Below are 20,056 nucleotides of genomic sequence, written 5' to 3'. Positions count from 1 at the left end.
AGAATTGGAGTCTGTTTTGTCCTGGAGAACAGTGCTGCTGTAATAGCAGTGGTGAATTTTGTTTTATTAGTAAAAGTTTTAGGTACTTTTTAAACCAGACTTACTCTATCCCTATGGCACCTCCTTGTTTCCTGTTTTGTTTTCTTATGCATGTGGGTGCATGTGCATATATGTGTGTGAGTGTGTATGTGTGCATGCACGTTTGTGCATGTGCATATATGTGTGAGTGTGTATGTGTGCGTGCATGTTTGTGCATGTGCAGGTACATGTGCATATGTGGAGGGTAGAGGGTGATCTCAGGCCTCACCCTCAGCCATACCATCCACCTCCCTTGAGACAGTGCTTCTCACTGGCCTGGAGCTCACTGGCTAGGCTGTCCTGGCTGTCCTATGCCCCCTGAGGATGCTGTCACTGCCACCTCCCTAGCAAGAGCAGGCCACCACATGCAACTTTTCACACAAGTTCTGGGAGTCAAACTCAGGCTCCCAAGCTTGTGAGACAAGTGCTGTCCTGGCTGAGTCACTCTCCTAGTCCCGTCCTCTTTTTGGCTCTGAAATCTTTGAGCCACGTTCTCAATTCCTCATTGGTCAAACACCACGACCCTTTTGGACCTTTATTATGTTATGTGTCTTAGGTTTCTGAAGCCTGTGAGCTTTTCCTAATACATAAGTGTCCCTCTCATATAGAGGTAGCAAGAATTATTTCCTTAGCCAGGCAGTGGTGGCGCACACCTTTAATCCCAATACTCGGAAGGCAGAGGCAGGTAGAGCTCTGTGAGTTCAAAGCCAGTCGAGTTATCCTCACTTATTAGTTTCTAGGACTCCTCAGTGTTCGTCCCAACATTTCCCAGTGCTCACCCATGACAGCTCACAGCTCACTTTGTTCTTCCTGAAAAGTTTTTGTGCCCCAATAAACCTCTCTGCCAACGCAGTAATCCACATCAGACCAAATCAAACCGAATTAGAAAAAGCCCAACTTTAATGGATACCAATGCTCCAGGGTGGTCTTCCAGCCCCCCAGAAATGATATGGGGAAGGAGGACTGGAAAACCATGTGTTTGTTCTTTGGGTTGCTGTGTAAATACCTTGTGGGAGTAGTCTTGAGCATCTCTGAGGAGGGGGGGGGGGTCATCGTTTGGCCAGCATTCTTGAGGGTTGAGTCTGGACTGAGGCAACTCCCAGGGGAGGGGGCTTGGGATGGAACTTCCACCCCACATTCCAGACTCTTTGGATAAATGGATGCAGGGGCTGGGGTGAAGCCTTAACCCAAACACTCTCATATCTCAAAATTGGCTTCTCTCAGCTGCTTCCAGCAGCAGGTGACCATTTCAGAAGGTCAGTAGTCAAAATGCAGAGAACAACTCACCGTGGTGTGCCCAGCGCTAACTGATACACCCACCCACAGCTCCTGTGTCCAGGGTTCAGGGAGCATCATGTAAGAGGGGTGGAAAGGGTGCAGAGGACCACAGTTTGCTGTGATAAACAACACAGCCACAAGCAACTCAGGGAGGAAAGGATTCATTTCATCTTAAAGTGTATAATCCATCATGAAGGGAGCCAGAACAGGGACTTGGACTGAACACTGGAGACAGGACCTGATGCAGAGGCCATGGAGGATTGCTGCTTACTTTCTTGCTGTCCATGGCTTGCTTAGCTTAACTTTTTAAATATAACCTGGGACCACTTGTCCAAGAATGGTTGTAGCAGGCTATCTTTTGGGCCACCAAGCCGCTCCTAAATCATGGCACGAAAACTTACTATTTGTTAAGCGTGCTCAGCCTTATCTTACGCTTGTCCCACCAGCTCTTGTAACTTAATTTAACCTGCTTCTCTTCATCTATGTTTTGCCTCTGGGATTTTTCCCTTCTTTCATTCTGTATGTCCTACTCCATGTCTGGCTGGTCCTGAGTGTGTCACTCTCTTTCTTCCTTGTTCTCTTCTCTCTCAAGCCTAGATTCTTCCTCCTATTTGTTCTCTCTGCCTGTAACGCCGATGTATCCCTCTATTGCCTAGCTATTGGCCCTTCATCTTTTTATTAGACCAATCAGGTGCTGTAGGCAGGCAAGGTAAAACAAATGCCACATATCTTTACATATTTAAAAAAGTAGCATAAATAAATGTAACACATCAGAAACAAATGTAAAATACTTTTACATAGTTAAAGTAATATTCCACAACAGACAGCAACTCCCACAGTGGGCTGAACCCTCCTATATCAGTCATTAATCAAGAAAAAGGGCTCTGTGGCTTAGCTGGTTAAAGCGCCTGTCTAGTAATCAAGAAAATACCCCATAGACTGAGCTACAGGCCAGTCTGGTGGAGAATTTTTTCCAGAGTCTTCTAGATGACTCCAGCGTGTGTAAACTGACAAAGAAATGAAGCATGCACTCCTTAATTTACCCATCATGCCGAGTGGTGGTAGTTAATACCACCATCACCATGAGCGGTGATGTTAGTGGTGGTGTAAGGCTTGTCTCTCTCCTTTGGGGGATGCCTCCAGAGCTCCCAGCTAAGCAGGAGTCTGGACTGTAGCAATACCAACTCCTCTGGTATTTACCCTGTTAGAACAGGGCTGATCTGCATTTTAGAATGCTCACTTTCTTTTAACCTAAAGAGTATAAGGTGACAGAGTTTGTCTCTCTGCATTTCTTTTTCCATATATCGGTTATGTAAAGCAATGTTTTCCTGACATTTTCTACACATGCCTTGATCACATTCACACTTGCACGCTGCCTTCTCTTCTCTTTGCCCACCCTCTGCTCCCCTTCCCTTTCCCAAACATACCTGTTTCTGCCTCATTTTTCTTAAAACATTTTAGCTTCAATATTTGGGGAAAAATTTGCAATATTTGCTTTTCTGAATCTGCTTTCTTTCCCTACGATTCCATCCACATTTATGCAAGTGACACAATTTCCTTCTTCTTTTATATAATTCAGTCAACTCTATTTTGTTACATATCGTGTAGTTTGAATGAGAAATGTCCCTCATAGGTTCAGGTATTTGAACACTTGGTTCCTAGTTGGTAGTGCTGTTTGAAGAGATTATGGGAGGTACATCCTTACTGGAGGAATGACATCACCGGGGACAGATTTGAGTGTTGTGGAATAATCTTTTTTGCATACTGTGAAGATGTGTCTTTGCCACGATGTCTTCTGATTGGTTTAATAAAGAGCTGAATGGTCAATAACTAGGCAGGAAGAGGTTAGGTGGGACTTCCAGGGGAGAGAAAAGGAAAAGTGCAGGAGAAATGCTGGAGAACACAGAGAGGAAACAGGAGGTGCAAGATGGAAGAGAGGTAAAAAACCACAAGGCAAAACAAATATAAATATAAAAAGGGGGGGCTGGAGAGATGGCTCAGTGGTTAAGAGCATTGCCTTCTCTTCCAAAGGTCCTGAGTTCAATTCCCAGCAACCACATGGTGGCTCACAACCATCTGTAAAGAGGTCTGGCGCCCTCTTCTGGCCTGCAGGCATACAGACAGAATATTGTATACATAATAAATAAATAAATAAATAAATATTTTTAAAAAATATAAAAAGGGTTAATTTAAGTTATAAGAGTTAGTGGGACAAGCCCAAGGTATAGGCTAAACTTTCATAATTAATCATAAGTCTCTGCGCCACTTTTTGTGAGCTGGCGGCCCAAAGAAAAATCTGACTCCATTTAAGAGTTTCTAGCCTTACCCACCATGCACTCTGGGCTTCATGCTTAGGGCTGGAGTGGCCTCTTAGCTTCCTGCTCTGGCTGGCTGAGACCATTCTCCCCTCACCATTCTGGACATTCCAGCTAGAATCAGATAATAATAAAGAAACTGCGTAGGCCCCTTGATAGGCCAACCCTTAGGTGGGTGGAGTAAACAGAAGAGAATGCTGGGAGAAAGAAGCTGAGTCGAGTCGCCATGGTTCTCCCACTCCAGACAGACGCAGGTTAAGATCCTCCCTGGTAAGCCACCTCGTGGGCTACAGAGAATATTAGAAATGGGTTAGAACAATATGTAAGAGCTAGCCAATAAGAGGCTACAGATAACGGGCCAGGCAGTGTTTAAAAAATACAGACGCAGCTCTGCTGCTCCTAATTCAACACTGTAGAGTTGACCCTGTAGACAGCACAGGACAAGCGCCCTGAGCATGTGAGAGGGACATAGCTGGTACAGCCTCCCTCGTCTGTGGTGAGGTGGTGAACTCAAGGGAAAGATGCCTCCCCCACCCCTTACAAGAGAGCTGATCCCTTCACCAGCCACAACACCCGGGAGAGGGAGCCCTGCGACTCATCTGGACAGCACGGCAGAGCTGACCTTGTTACAAGTGAGCCAACCCTGAGAACGTGGGCATGAGAGACCCAGGCCCACTTCTCATCTGCCATAGAGCAACATGGGCCGGGGAGAGACGCCCTTTTCCCTCCACCCACTAACACCTAAGGCAAATGGGGGAGCTGTCCCAGAGGTAAGAAGAGGGGAGAGCTGTCTCTAAGCTCCATCAGCTGCAATGGTTGGGAGGGCAGGCCCTGCACCTCGCTGGAGCAACACAACAGAGCCAACCCTGTTGGCTGAGGCGTGAGTAAGCCAGCCCCAAAGTAGTGAGCGTGGGAGCTCTGTCCCCATTTCTCATCCGTTTTGTGGTAGCATAGACAAGGGAAAGATGGCCTCCCCATTCCGTCCATCAACCCTTGAGGAAGGTGGAGGAGCTGGCCCCGGGTCCTAAGAACCAGAGGGCTGTCCGTACCCCTCACAAGTTGGTGAGAGTAGCCCTGCACTTCTCCTGGGTAACACAGTAGAGCTGACCCAGGTGGTGTAGGTGGGGAGAGCCAACTCAGAGGGCAGAGGGCGTGAAAGCAGAACTGGCCCCAGCCCTTGTACAGTGATGCAGCGGGGAGCTAGCTGGGGCAGTGCTGGAGAGCTCACCCTGGTGGTGAGGTCAGGGAGAAACAGTCAGTGGACCAACCCTGCAGCAGTCCAGGCCCAGAACCAGGGTTATGACTTGGCCTGCCCCACCATCCACCCCATCTATGATGCTGGAGCTTGAGAAAGGACCAGACCCTCAGACCCAAAGCTGCGGATCTCCACAACATAGGGCAACAACAGAATATCCAAGAAGAGTCTCAGCGAGGGCCCAGCATCGATCGATAGTGTAGCAGAAACCAGAGGCCTCAAACCAGACCAACACTTGCAAGTAAAAACATATGACCAAAGGGGTTTGCAGCGTGACTTACTGTGTCACACGGCAGCTTCCATGACGAGATTTTTAACTTTTTCTTTATTTCTTCTTTTCTCTTAAATGTTGTCTTTTTTTTTGGGGGGGGGGCTGCAGTGGTAGAAGGCAGATGTGAAGGGACGGGAAACTGAATGAGATCAAGGCGCATGATGTAAAAGATGCATTGAATAAATAAAAAGAAAATTAAAAATTATTCATTTTATTACTGTATGTTAATTATTAAAGATGAGTTCATTGTGGACATTTTCATATACTTATAATATGTTTTATGATTTGACAACACACTTCCTCCTTAAAAAATTATTTATCCTGAGCTATGGTGGCACATGCCTTTAATCCCAGCACACAGGGGGCAGAGGCAGATGGGTTTCTGTGAGTTTGAGGCCAGCCTAGTCTACAGAGTGAGTTCCAGGATAGCTAGGGCTATTACACAAAGAAACCCTGATTTGAAAAACCAAAGAAAGGTTATTTGTTTGTGTGTGTGTGTGTGTGTGTATGTGTGTGTGTGTGTGTGTGTGTGTGTGTGTCTGCCTGAAGAAGACAGAAAGCATTGAATCCCTTGGAGCTGGAATGACAGGCAGTTGTAATGCACCTGACATAGATGCTGGGAACTGAACTTGGGTCTCTGGAATGGCAGCGAGCACTCCTCACCACTGAGGCATCTCTCTAGCCCCAGTCAGCTCCCCGTGTTCCTCAGTTACTTCCTCTCCCCTCCTGCTAGTCTGCTTCCTTCTCCCAAACCATTTCTCTTTCCTTTCATGTCTTTAAAAAAATAACCAGATTCTACCTATAAGAGAAGAAGGGTGATATTTGTGTTTCTACGTCTGGCTTATTTTACTTAACATAATAATTGTTAATTCCATCCATTCTATTGCAAATAAAGTCGCATTCTTTCCTCAACAGACACATGTGCATATCTCATATTTCCCTTATCCATTCATTCTTTCACGGGCTCCTAGACCGAGCAGTGTAATAATAACCATAGTCATCTGTACTTTATGCTTGCTTTGATCCTTTGGGCACATCCCCGGATTTTAAGATGTTTGTTCCCAGCCGGGCGGTGGTGGCGCACACCTTTAATCCCAGCACTAGGGAGGCAGAGGCAGGCGGATCTCTGTGAGCCTGGTCTACAAGAGCTAGTTCCAGGACAGGCTCCAAAACCACAGAGAAACCCTGTCTCAAAAAACTAAAAAAAAAAAAAAAAAAGATGTTTGTTCCCCACAAGTATTTTGTATGTGTGTGAGTTAGTACATGTGCATGTGTGTAAGCATGCATGTGGAAGCCAGCGAAGTCTCCTTCAGTCAATCTCTACCTTTTTAATGTTTTTATTACATTTATCTACGTGTGTGCATGCACACAGTGCATGCGTATGTGGAGGGCAGGGGACAGCTTGTGGGAGTTGGTTCTCTCCTTCCACCCTGTGAGCCCCAGGGGCCAACCTAAGTCCTTAGGCTTGGTAGAGACTCCTTTACCCCCAGAGTCTTCTCACAGACCCTCTCTGCTTTGTTTTGTTTGTTGAGACTGAGTCTTTCATTGAAATTTGGACCTTGCAGGTTTCCGTACACTGACTGTGAGGGTACCTCAGATCCTCTGTTACCCCAACTCTTGACAGCACAGAGTAAAATCCATGTGGTGTACGACCCCAGAAGTCTACGCAGTCAAATGCTCACTGAGGAAATGTCACACAGCAGTGCTTCAGTTATGGGGAGTTTGAGGAAATACTAAATATAATTTTTAAAATTTTTGTTTGTTTTTTTTGAGACAGGTTTTCTCTGTGTAGCCCTAGCTGTCCTGGAACTCACTCTGTAGACCAGCTGGCCTTGAACTCAGAGAAACTCAGAGATCCTCCTGTCCCTGCCTCCAAAGTGCTGGGATTAAAGATGTCACCACCACACCTGACTCCTAAATACTTACATCTTTATAATATAAAACAGTGAGGGCCCAAGCCCTTATCCAGACCCCTGCTTTGACAATATGGTAGCCATGACAGGCTGCAGAAAAGATACTCCAGGATGTAGGCCCCTGACCCAGCAGGATGTGCTGTGTCCCCGACCGTGCACTAAGTTACTTAAAAAATAAATAAACAAACAAACAAAAAAAAAAACACAAGAAACCACCAGATGTCCACATATGGAAAAGAAGCAAACAGAGGCTCAGGCTAGTGGGCTCTGGACGCGCTTTACTGAGAAGGTTGTAATGCAGGGACCACAGCAACAGATGCAGCCATTTCTCCGCTGCTGTAATAACCAATCAAGCCGGACAGGTACCCAGTTCGGAGGTGCCGATCCTGAGACTGTGACTATGCGACGTGCAGACCCCCAGCCCACACTTGTTCTTCTCCCACCACTGTACCCGATGGATGAGAGACCCGGATTTGAACTTGTAATTAGGAAGACTCTGTCTTTACATCAGATCTGGTCTCCTGGTGGTCTTTGGGGGTCCAGACTCTGGAGTCACTAAACCAAGCCTGATTGAACACTATAAAATGTGAAAGTAATTTTGGTTGGTGCCAGATGGTGAGTGTGGCAAGAATTGTGCTGGGGAGAAGAAGCAACTCTGACATGAGAAATTCTTGATGTCTCCTTGCTCAGGAAGTTCATTGCTGGCTCTGCTCCTTTCTTGAGCAGGCTCAGATGGAAACCACTGAACCACATTTCCTGCTTATATTTTCAAAAGCTGAGACCATTGTTCTCACTTTGGGGCCCTGGTGAGAAGAAAAGACCTACGCGTTCTTTCTCTTTCCATTTTGTAGATCGAGTGAAGGTCTCTTTTGGGATCTTCCTTTACAGGTCTCATCATGCTGGTCCTTTACAGGACACCTTCACACAGGTAAAGGGAATGGGATACTTAAGCACACAATGGCTGTGGGTCCCTGCTGTGGACTCTCATTAATAACCCGAGAGTCACATGCTAGGCGGAGCAATAAAGTGGGCAAAAATGACACTCTTCCTTACTTGACCCAGTCCTTAGTGTGTGTCCATGTCTTACAGACTCCCCTAGGGAGCGTAGGTGTCCACGTCTTACAGACTCCCCTAGGTAGAGTAGGTGTCCATGTCTTACAGACTCCCCTAGGGAGCATAGGTGTCCATGTCTTACAGACTCCCCTAGGGAGCATAGGTGTCCATGTCTTACAGACTCCCCTAGGGAGCGTAGGATGTCCTGCTATTTTCTAGGAATATCTGAAGCAGGGGGAATGTCTTTTCTTTGGCCCAGCACAGGCTCTCAGTCTCAGGGGAGGCATCCTAAAATGGCACAGAAATGCCACACCAGTCACACCTGGGATGTGTTTGGACAGTGCATTATCAGACCTTGGCCCACACTTTATATTTCAACAATTCCCAGGTACCTGATAAAAATCTGTGACAAACACTGGATGTTTTTGTGAAGTGCAGTGTTCATGTCATAAAATACACAGGAAGTATACAGCAGTGATCATCTTCTAGGATTAATGCAAATTTAACAAAAGATGGCAGCCTTCTCAGTGTGGGCATTTGTTCAGCATGGATTGTCTCCTATGGCTTTTCCAATCACCACCATTAACACGGCCCAGATTCCCTCACTAGGTGGTAACATCTGATACAGAGGAGCTGGTGAGGCTGTGGAGCACATTCCAATTGCTCAGGACTCCTTCCCTCCCTGCTCAGTAATAGAGTGTCTTACTATAGATCAGTAATAGAGTCTTACTATAGATCAGTAATAGAGTGTTACTATAGATCAGTAATAGAGTCTTACTATAGATCAGTAATAGAGTGTTACTATAGATCAGTAATAGAGTCTTACTATAGATCAGTAATAGAGTGTTACTATAGATCAGTAATAGAGTCTTACTATAGATCAGTAATAGAGTGTTACTATAGATCAGTAATAGAGTGTCTTACTATAGATCAGTAATAGAGTGCCTGACTATAGATCAGTAATAGAGTGTCTTACTATAGATCAGTAATAGAGTGCCTGACTATAGATCAGTAATAGAGTGTCTTCCTATAGATCAGTAATAGAGTGTCTTACTATAGATCAGCAATAGAGTGCCTTCTTATAGATCAGTAATGGAGTGTCTTACTATAGATCCACACTGCATACAGATCCCTCACATCCTTGGAATATTGTTACACGATGCCAGGCTTGTCTTTAATCAAAACACTTGTTCCAGGTGGATGATTCATTCTGGGGATGTCAAGACGCCTGATCGGTTGTGCCCAGCTTTCAGTCGGGCAACTACCTCAGGCAGGAGAGGGTCAAGGAAGTAAAAGTATTGATCATATCTGGCTGCTGGGAGCCAGGGCTGAGGAAACAGTCTGTTTCCTGCTTAGGGAAGTCAGAACAATACAAGGAAGGGCAAGCGCTTTGTCAGGTACTTCCCAGCATCGTTCTAAACCAGGGCCATTGCTGCCTTTTGATAAAGAAGTGATTTATGACATCCTTGCCCTGTAAGGGAGGTTAAGACTCCCTCTTTCTGGGAAAACAGAGGAGACTGGACTTGGGCCTGCAGATAAACATCTAGAAGAACCCGAGGTCTCATCTTCTGCGTCCTGACAGTCCACCCACACAGTCCCTACCGCTCCACTCCCGAAACTTCTGTGAGGAAGAGAGCTCCAGCCTCTGCTCCATAGCTGAAGGGGGAAGCAGAGGGAATTGGGCGTCTGTCACCTCCTTCCTCTCATCAACTTCCCATCAGCTGACCACACTCCCGCCTTTCCTGATTCTCGCGGATGCTCAGGGGCATCTGAAGCATGGCAGCCTGTACAGTTGGCTAAACTGCTTCCTTGAAGAGGTCTGAGTCAGCCAGGTGGTGGTGGCGCACACCTTTAATCCCAGCACTCAGGAGGCAGAGGTAGGCAGAGATCTGTGAGTTCAAGGCCAGCCTGTTCTACACAGTGAGTCTCAAAACATCCAGGACTACATAATGAGACCCTGTCTTGAAAAATGAAAATAAATAAATTAAAGAGGTCTGAGACAATGTCCCGCTTCCTTCTTCTGTTGGTTGTCCTTCATCTGTAGGACCATCTCTCCAGGACGATGTCCCTGTGCTGTTGAAGCATTCTTGTGGAAACCAGGTTCCCGCCATGCATGCGGTCTAAGCCCCTAGCCTTCTTTTGCAGGTTCCCTCCTTTCAAAGACTCCCTTCCCTCCGCTCACCCTTCTGATTGATCTTCTTGCAGAGATCACTTACACAGGCAGACCTTCCCTTCAGCCGTTCACACACCTACCACGATGAAGGAGGCTCATGGAAGTATGGAAATAGACTTTGTTCTCTCATATCCCCAAAGCTAGATCTAAAACTGGGTGAAGGAACCCAAAGAAAATAGGGGAGGTAACAAGAGTGACCTGAGGGAAGATGGCCTTTTCTGCCCAAGTTCATGCAGATGGAGACACCTGCAGCCTCAGGGTAAGGTTCTCCTAGGCCAAGGCTGACATCTGCAGTTCTTAGCCCAACTCCGCTCATTCTGACCATAGGAAGCACCCATGAGACCTGTTTGTTATGGTTCAAGAGGATCAAGTGCCAGTGCCATTTTTATTATTTATTATTTATTGATTTAGCCTCTCTCTAGGCTCCTCTTCATATTCTTCCATAGCCCAGGATATATCTTGCCATGCATATCAGAGCCACTGTGCTTACCAATCAGTTCAAGTTTCTTTTCCCAAGTCAGACAAAAATCACAAAGAGGCGAGCGGTACCCACGGAACACGACTTTATTGGGAGTCTATGGTGAAGCCCAGGGAGACAGCACACAGGCAAGGTTTCTGGGTTGGCGCCCTCAGATTTCTGACTCCTTGGAGTCTCTGCCGTGTCCTGTTGCAAGGTTTGCACTTGCATGGTGATCTGCTTGCATACATTTGTTCCAACCGTTCTTAGCTCGCAAAAGACGGAAGAGGCACTAGATGCCCCTCATCCCAGGAAGGACATAAATGGTTCAAAGTTAGTCACTGTGCACATGTGGCCATTGCAGCAAAGTCTCTCAAAAGCTTGGAAGTACATCAGTGCTTAGAACATAGTTATAGAGCACAGCCAATGAAAACACCTTACATCAGTGTTTAGAACACGGTTATAGAGCACAGCCAATGAAAACACCTTACATCAGTGTTTAGAACACGGTTATAGAGCACAGCCTATGAAAACACCTTACATCCGTGCTTAGAACACGGTTATAGAGCACAGCCTATGAACACACGTCACATCGTGGAAGAAAACCCTGATGGTCTGGGCCTCTCTAGTCTGTCTTGTTGTCATTTTCTACCCATTACACAGGGCAGGCCTCTTGTAATCATAATGTCTGTCCCTCTTTATGGACAAGGATGAAACTTAAGAAATATATAACCATCTGGTCCATGGCTGTCCCTGGGTTGATTCAACCCTGATGACCTTGGCTAGGCAGCTGCGCAACTTACATGAAAGAAAGAGTCAGACAATGGCTATGTTTGTATCAGAGATTGGACACAGAACATAAAAATGTGATATCAGTGGGACAGAAAGTCCCCTGTCAGGGCGCTGTGCTATGGGCTAAGTGTAAGGAGGACCCATGTGTTCAGAAAAACGACATAGCTGGACACAGAATGTAGCTGGGTCCCCTGAACTGAGGCCTCAGCCCATTGCCACACCTGACTGTCTGACCTAAGGACTGGAAAGTTCTCTTTGGAGACAGAGGGAGCAGACAACAAGGGCTGGACACAGGGTACAGCTGCTGATGGAATGTCCTTGTGGTGTTTGAATTAGAATGACCACCATAGGCTCATAGATTTGAGTGCTTGGTCACCAGGAGTGGCACTGTTTGAAAGGCTTAGGAGGTGTGGCCTCGTTGGAGGAAGTCTGTCACTGGGAGTGGGTTTTGAGGTTTCAAAAAGCCCATTCCAAACCCAGAGTCTCCCTCAAACTGCTGTCTGTGGATCTGGATGTAAACTCCCAGCTACTTCTCCAGCTCTATGTCTGCTTCCTGCCATGCTCCCAGCCATGACGATAATGGACCAAGCCTCTGAAACCGTAAGCCAGTCCCAATAAACGCTTTCTTTCATAGGAGTTGCCATGGTCATGGTGTCTCTTCACAGCAAGAGAACACTAACTAAGACACTCCTGCGTTGGTCGTCCTGCACTCGTCAGGATGCCCTCCCTATCAGGTACCTACAGGTCTTTTCAAAAGCCATCGTGATCTGGCACAACCTTTCAGCCAGGACTCCTTGAGGGATTCCTCCTCAGAGCCTTGCTCTGTAGTTAAACTGCTTTGCTGGGAACATTTGGAAGTTTTGTGGTGTAACAGTGGCCCTCGTTTTCCCACAAGACCAAGTCGATTTTCTCCTTAAGGTCCTTCAGTTGGGCCTTCCGCTCATCCCCTTGTGCCCTGTTGTTGAAGCCACAGTGTCGCCTCTCACACGCAACATGCAGATCATCCAGGCTCTTATTGTTGTTCTCTTGAACATATTCCTCCAAGGAGCCCCCAGCCAGGTCTTCCTTCCGAGTGAACACCAGAATGGTGTAAGCCAGGATCCCTTCTCCAAAGATCTCCTGGAGGCGCCTGGCAGCTTGCTGGTCTTCTGCTGTGTACCGGCCTACCTGTATCACCAGGAGCACCACATGGGGCCCTGGAGAGGCCAAGACTTCACAGATCTTCTCAGCTGCCACTTCAGGCTGATACTGAGGTGACAAAATGTCCGGGGTGTCGATCACCTCAACCTCCTTTCCATCCCACTCTCTACTCCCTTTCTGGAAGGTCAAGGTCACTGGTCTAGTGCTGATTTTGGACTCAAATTCTTGCCTGCCAAGTATGCTGTTTCCTGTTGCACTTTTCCCACTTCCTGTTTTCCCCACCAGAAGGAGCTGCAGTTTCTTTGGGGTGAGCTCTTTCTCCTTCAGACCTAGAAGCATTTGACAAAGCAAACCATCAGAGGGAAATGGGACAGAACCTACCCTCTCTGCTTATCAGAGGCCATAAACCCCTGCGCATCTGAGAAACAGAGTTCCAGGATGAGGAGCTTGCAGAGACAAAGGCCAGAGTCTGACCCTGAGTCTTCCCTGGGCTTACATTCTCAGCCTGGGTCCTGGAAGGCAGGGGCGAACATTCTACAAAGAGGGACATCAGAGCCACCAGCTGAGAAGGGAGACTCATGTCAACTAAACACTGGCTAATCCAGTGCTAAATTTTTAAAAATGCCCGAGGCTGGGGACTGGGAAGGAAATGCCCTTCTCCCAGCCCTGCAGGTCCTAGGACCCAAACCACATACAGTGACACATGACAGTTTCCAAGTGTGGTCCCCATGGGAGACACTGATGGATCTCAGATCAGAGAGCGCTAACCCTACCAAAAACTGCTAGGTTCTGCCTTCAAACCTCAGCACCCACTGGTTTGCTTCTGCACGTCTGCACCCTAGGCTGAACTGCAATCGTCTTGGCTCTCCTGAGCTTTTCCAAAGGGAATAGAAGGAACTTGAGTGGATACACAGAAGTTTCGATTAAGCACAGACGTTGGATGTCCATTCCTGCCTGCCTAGCTCAGGTGCAGCTAGGGCCAAAGAGCAACTCTTTTCAGCAGCTGGAGCTCAAACGGAAAAGCTAAATGCACTGTGAGATGCAGAGAGGGGACTTTTCAAGTAATGACACTAGCTTTGCTTCCCGTAAGAAGTGAAAAAGGCTTAGCCTGTGTTGGTGACTTTCCCATGTGGTAGAATAACTGGGCTGTTTTTCCCCAATGGTCCTGGCCCTTCGAATAAATAAGGAAAAATATCATTCATGTTAAAATGCAATGAGTCACAAATCATTTCTTCTAGAAAGAAAACACGGGTAGGTTTCTAGCATCCCCAAATGCCCTCTCCTTAGGTTAGGTGGCGAAGGTGGATCTCTGAGAAGACGGAGCCCAGTCCCTCCCAGTGGCCACTGGTGACACTCTACTTGAGTGCATGACACTGTCAACCCATGTGACACATCGGACACAGCTGACCACACACAGGGACTGCTGACATCCAGAGCTGGGAGCAGTCTTCTTATCACGTCCAGATCTGCATGTCCTTCTCAGGGAGGAGCTTAGATATGAAGGCTCCTTTCCTTGGAACCAGCATTTGTCACCCCAAGGCCATCCACCTGGCAGGGGTCCCTTTCCTTGGTTTTCCCTGGTGTAAAGAGGAGCCCTCTTGCTGTATTTGGCTACAGTGGGTAAATCTATGTAACGAGGGCCTTCAGCTGCCCCTGCCAGCACTCAGGGTGTGGGCTCGCGTCCATCTGCACACCGGTGTTCCCATCCACGCCTCCCAGTTCTCCTCCGCTAGGAAAGCAGAGTACCTTTTGTCTGCCCTTGATCGGAGTCCAGGGGCGACTGCCTTGTGGGGTCCTTCTGGGGACCGAGTTCACATTCTTCTTCTTCCACCTACAGAAGACAACAATACATTTAAATACATGTAAATAACATTTGTGCGTGAGTGTGTGCGTGCGTGTGCTCTAACTTGCATGCACAGGCGGTTATGTGCCTTGTGCACATGGAGAGGTTAGAGGACAACACTCTTCTCCCCCGTGGGTTCCAGGAATCAAACTCAGGAGCTGAGTTCTCATGGCAAGCCCTGCTATCCATTGAGCCATGTCTCCAGCCTATAAACTTTAGCTGATTGTGTTTGAAGGGACGCTTGTCTTTTCCTCGTGAAAGTTATTTCACACGTGTGTGTGGGGGTGTGTGTGCTTGATAAGGAGTGGGAAAGAGTATGGGGCACTTTCTGGGGGCTTTAGGAACCCTACCCCCCAAAGGTGTGTTCTCCACCATGAGTTTAAGAGATTATTTGTCATGGAGAAAGGAGCCACTGAATTGGTTTGGGCAGACAGTGTCCAGAGCTGTGTACTGAGGGCCCGGGATGGGGAATGGGATCAGGAGGAGAAGAATGGTAAGGAAGAGGGAGAAAGAGGTAGCATGGTCTTGATCTTGTGTCTCAGACCATGTAAGATCTACAAGGGCAGGGTCAGGAAGTTCTGGGGAGGGTGCAACTTTGGGTCTTTAGTCCAGAAAGAACCATCTAGGCTTTAGCACTGAGAACTGGCATGGCTGAAAGCTGGTGGCTGTGTTCAATAGTGGCAAGGAAGGTGGCAGCCATGGGGACCTTCACAGTGCAAGACAGAGCCCTGGGGTGAACTGGGCACCTCAGTGTGCAACGGAGACAGCATCATTGGCTAGGATGCTCACATTCCTGGTCCTCAGTATCCTTTCAGGGTGAATTTTTGTGCTAAATCTAAAGAGACCTCCTAACTGTCTAGTCACAGTTACCGATCACCTTTAGCTCTCTTAGCACATTAGAGTGGGGCATCCCAACCAGGAGCTGCCAACACTTATATATGTGTGAATGTGTAGACACCACATACACAGGTTCATAAACACACAAACATGTAACACATATGACATACATAGAAATACATGTGTCATACAAAACAAACTCCGTGATTTTCTGTGGGCTTACCCCCTTATTTTTCTTTTATTGAAAATAGATTTTTTTTTCATACAAAGTATTATGATTATGGTTTCCCCTCCCCCAATCCCCTGAGATCCTCCCCCACCTCTCCTCCGGTCAGAATTCACACCCTTTCTGTCTCTCCTTAGAAAACAAATAAAGAATAATAAAACAAAAAAAAGATAAAACAAAAACAAACCAGAATAGGACAAAATAAGTGAACAAACAAACAGGTGAAGAAGAGCTAAAGAAAACACAGGAGAAACACATATAGATGTAGACACACATGGTAACACAGAAATCCCATAAAAACTCAAAACCGGAAGTCGTAAACGCTCTGACCAAACGTTATGAGGAAGACCCTCCAACCAAAGATGCTGAGGTCATTTTGTGTTAGCTATCTATTGCTGGGCATGGGCTTGCAGTGTGGGCTTTATGAGTCACTTCAGTTTGTTTTGGCCTTTTCTTTTTGTCTTACTGGTTTTTTAATTTGGTTATTTTGATTTTCAGGTTTTTTAATTTTAATTTTATTTTTTAAGAGAGAGAGAGCATAATTGATTGGTAAAGGGATGGGGAAAAGGGGAAAATGATCAAAATATGTTCTATGGAAAAAATTTAAGTAAAAAATATAATATCCACCATACACTCACCATGCCTATTGTAAACACACACGAACATATGCGTGTTGCACATATGCCATTTATGCAGCTGAAAACACATACACATATACAACACATATACATATATACAAACAATACACACATATAAACACATATGTAATCCAAACATGACACATACAATCCATAAAAATACAGTGTAGCCCATTCATACACATACATGTAAACATTCATACAAATGAACAGAAATGTACATACAAAGCCACTCACACATGCCTATGGTACACAGATATACATACAACATGTACAGAAACATAAGCTTTATGCACATATATAATACAATCCCTATACAGAGCATGCGTACACCACACAGGCATGTAAGCACACATATACACAAACACAAATGTTTATAAACAGTGCATATCCTCAAACAAACACACACTTACAAGACGTACATATACACACATGTGAAAACATACAAATCCAAACAAGACATACACCACATACACATGTAAACACACACACAGTGGGACTTACACCGGGGCCGGCTGACAGGCAAGAATGGCTCTGTTTCCTGTCTCCTGTGGCATTGCAAGCCCATGAAATTTCTGGCTCTTCTGGTGGGGCCGAGAGGCAGTATCTTTTGTAGATGGAACAGAACGGCCAGAAAAAGGTTTCCGCAGTATAGGAGCCAATGGACTCTGCTCCCCTGTAAAGCCGATCCATCTTTCAAGCCATGTTTCCTCAACTCAGTATGCTCAGAGCTCAAGAACCGCCCTTCACAGAGCAGCTTGCCCTGAGAGGAGAAACAGGAAGTGATCAGAAACACAGGCCAGACTCTTCCGCTGACAGGCTAGAAAAGGATTTTAAAGGAAGGTAGTGTCGTTCGTGGTGGTTAATTTCATCCTGAGCCAGGATAACAAAGTTTGGAGAATTAGGAAGCTGCAGATCTCCGGGAAGCTAGTGTCAGGGACAGGACCCCCCCCCCCTCCACCTTTGGACGTGATCCACCATTTGGAGCTTAGCTCACTTTCCAGAGTGACCCTACAGAGTCAGAGCTGGACAAGCAGCCACCGTCCCTCCCCTCCCCTAGTCCTTCTTCTAAATATCTTTTCTTGGAACTGTTAAGTTTTAAACCTGGGACAAATGACTGAGGTGCCTATTTAACTATCAAAGTGGACCTGGCCTCGAGGTTCTCCCAGCATCCCTCAGTCCCGCGCTGTTACAGAATACGGCTGGCACACCCCACCCTCTACCCTGAACTCTCCAGCTAGCCCAGGGGCTGGGCTGCCCTCCCCAGAGGCTCTTCCCTATAGAATCCAGATGTTTTGGCTGCCCTTTCCCAGAGGCTCTTCCCTATAGAATCCGGATGTTTTGGTGCCCTTTCCCTGTTGTTCCTTTGGCCTCCTGGCTGCTGCACCTGGTTAGCTCTCTCCCCTCTCCTTCCCCTCCCCCTCTCCTCACATGGCCCAGCTCAGCCTGCTCACGTCCACTCTGGACTCTCCCAGATGTCCCTGTCGCTGACTCTGGCTGTGCTCGCCCACAGGTCCATAATAAACTCTTCCCCACCACACCTGGGGCAGTCTGTCCTTTCCTTTCCTCTATTTCTTTCTTACATCCACCAGCAAGCTCCAAGCGCTCATTCTTCCTAAGACCTCCATGTGTAAGGAGTCTTTTAAAGTTATCAGGCAGGTCCCAAGTTTTTGATCACCAATACGTTATTATAAATAATGTAATTAATTATTATAAAAACATAAGTAATACAACTTTTACTAGTTTGTGGAGACAGGCTTTCACTATATGAAGCTAGAACTCAGAGAGCTGCCTGCCTTTGTCTCCCAAATGCTGGAATCCACTGATTTNATACGTTATTATAAATAATGTAATTAATTATTATAAAAACATAAGTAATACAACTCTTATGAGTTTGTTGAGACAGGCTCTCACTATATGAAGCACGCTAGCCTAGAACTCAGAGAGCTGCCTGCCTTTGCCTCCCAAGTGCTGGAATCCACTGATTTAAAAGAAAAAAATTTGTTTTTTGTTTTTTAGTTATGTGTATGTGCATGTGTCTGTGGTGTGTGTTCTCACATGCTCACACGCACACACGTGTCTACACATATGAATACAGGTGCCTGTGGAGGCAGAGGTGCTGGATCTCCTGGAGCTGGAGTTACAAACTGGAGTGAGCTGCAAGATTTGGGTGCTGGGAACCAAATTAGATCCCCTCAAGCAGCATATTTTCTTTCTTTCTTTCTTTCTTTTGTTTGCTTTTGTTTTCATTTTTGAGACAGGGTTTCTCTGTGTAGTCCTGGTGATCTTGTAAACTCACTCTATAGACCAGGGTGGCCATGAATCAGAGACCCACCTACCTCTGCCTCCTGAGTCATAGGTTTAAAGGTGTGCACACCACTGCCCAGCACAGCATACTCTCTTAGCTGCTGAGCCATCTCTCTAGCCCTCACTGAGGGTTGGGGGACAACTTTATTATAAAAGTAAAAGAAAAGAGAGCGACATAAAACCAGGGAGTTACTGACCTTGTATTTGAGAAACTGGGGCAGCGACAGCTGCAGTCCGGGGGGCTTTCATGGTGCTTGTTGGTGTTCTGGTTCGAATCTTACCCCCTCGTGCCCGTCATTCTTGAATACAGGTGCTCACGAATGTAGGGGTGTATTTCTATCAACTGAAAATGGAGGTGCAAATAGACCGAAGCATTTTTCCCAAAATCTGTTCACAGTGTGTCAGTGCATATGACATTTCCCCGAGCCTGAGCTTTGCATGGTGTTAACCATTTTAAAACCTTTATGCACAAAGGGTTTTTTTTTAATGTGCTATAAGTTTTTTGGTGGCAAACACATCTTCTATGACTTTGATAAGTCTCTCTATTGCTCACCATCCCTAGGGTGGGGCCAGCTACAGCATGAGATAGATTAATGATGGACAAAGACAATCAGTTGAAGGGGCTGGAGAGGTGGCTCAGTGGTTAAAGAACACTGATCTTCCAGAGGACCCGGGTTCAATTCCCAGCTCCCACGTGGCAGCTCACACCTGTGTGTAGCTCTAGGATCTGCCATCCTCACACAGACAAACATGCAGGCAAAACACTAAAGCAAATAAAATAAAAGATAAATTATGAAAAGAAAAATATTTAAAAAAAGAAAATCAGCTGAACATTTGCTTTGCAACTTCATATAAACATCTAGCGTGTGTCTACGTATACATATGCATGCACCTGTATGGCTCTGCAGAAGCCACGTAGGTTCCAGGAACTGAACTTAGGTTGCCAGGCCTGGTGTTAAACTCCTCTATCTGCCCTCTACCTGCTGAGCCACCCCACAGGACGCCGTTACATGTTTCATCTCCTGTGTATACTTGCATGAGCCTTGGCGCAGGTATGGGGGTCAGAAGGCAGCTAAAGAGAGTTGGTTCTCTCCTTCTACCATGTGGGTTTTGGAGATTAAATTAATTCATGTTGTCAGGCTTGGCCTTTACCTGCTGAGCCTCCTTACCGGCCCCCAGTTGTGTGTTTTAATGGCACTAAAAAAGCCATTTCTTTAGGGATGGTATACTGGTCATCAATATCACCAATACAAATGGCAAGTTCAGCTGTATCTTTAGCATCACCGCCCTCATCCACTAAAAAAAAGTGTAAAATTTAACATCGATGTCTCCACTCTTCAAACCCCTTCCATAGATTTCCCAGTTTCTTCAGTTAGGCTGGCTATAAGACAAGGATGCTGTCACATGACGAGCTTTACGGTAGATTCTGAGTCGTGACTTTCACAGCAGTGTGGTTAAGACGAGGCATTTGATTTCTACT

The 20,056-nt window shown here is 46.4% G+C and overlaps 1 protein-coding gene across 4 annotated transcripts; it reads right to left on the bottom strand.

The window, feature by feature from the left end:
* Window positions 1–10,776: 10,776 nt before the first annotated feature.
* On the bottom strand, window positions 10,777–17,121 carry LOC126487250 (GTPase IMAP family member 6-like). 4 transcript variants are annotated; one of them, XR_007588320.1, is made up of 4 exons: window positions 16,774–17,121; window positions 14,472–14,556; window positions 11,280–13,054; window positions 10,777–11,229 (listed from the first exon to the last, which is right to left on the bottom strand). XR_007588320.1 is itself a non-coding variant. In XM_050119970.1 (3 exons), the coding sequence occupies exons 1-3, from the start codon at window positions 16,960–16,962 to the stop codon at window positions 12,414–12,416; spliced, it is 915 nt and encodes a 304-aa protein (XP_049975927.1). In that variant the 5' UTR covers window positions 16,963–17,121; the 3' UTR covers window positions 10,779–12,413. The 4 variants fall into 4 exon arrangements, 1 of the variants encoding a protein (XP_049975927.1); XR_007588318.1 differs by having other exon boundaries at window positions 10,778–11,279; window positions 11,330–13,054; XR_007588319.1 differs by having other exon boundaries at window positions 10,778–11,229; window positions 11,330–13,054.
* Between the last annotated feature and the right edge of the window lie 2,935 nt (window positions 17,122–20,056).

The sequence above is a fragment of the Alexandromys fortis genome, unplaced genomic scaffold (genome assembly GCF_014885135.2).
Source record: "Alexandromys fortis isolate MF-2015 unplaced genomic scaffold, M_Fortis_MF-2015_v1.1 scaffold_177, whole genome shotgun sequence".
Classification (NCBI taxonomy): domain Eukaryota; kingdom Metazoa; phylum Chordata; class Mammalia; order Rodentia; family Cricetidae; genus Alexandromys; species Alexandromys fortis.
This window is presented reverse-complemented; position numbering and strand designations above follow the sequence as displayed.

Coding starts and splice junctions, on each gene's coding strand:
- LOC126487250 (XM_050119970.1), bottom strand. CDS start 16,962: ATGGATCGGCTTTACAGGGGAGCAGAGTCCATTGGCTCCTATACTGCG. Junction 14,557..16,773: donor GCCTGTCAGCCGGCCCCGGT/GTAAGTCCCACT, acceptor TGTCTTCTGTAG/GTGGAAGAAGAAGAATGTGA. Junction 13,055..14,471: donor CGATCAAGGGCAGACAAAAG/GTACTCTGCTTT, acceptor AAATGCTTCTAG/GTCTGAAGGAGAAAGAGCTC.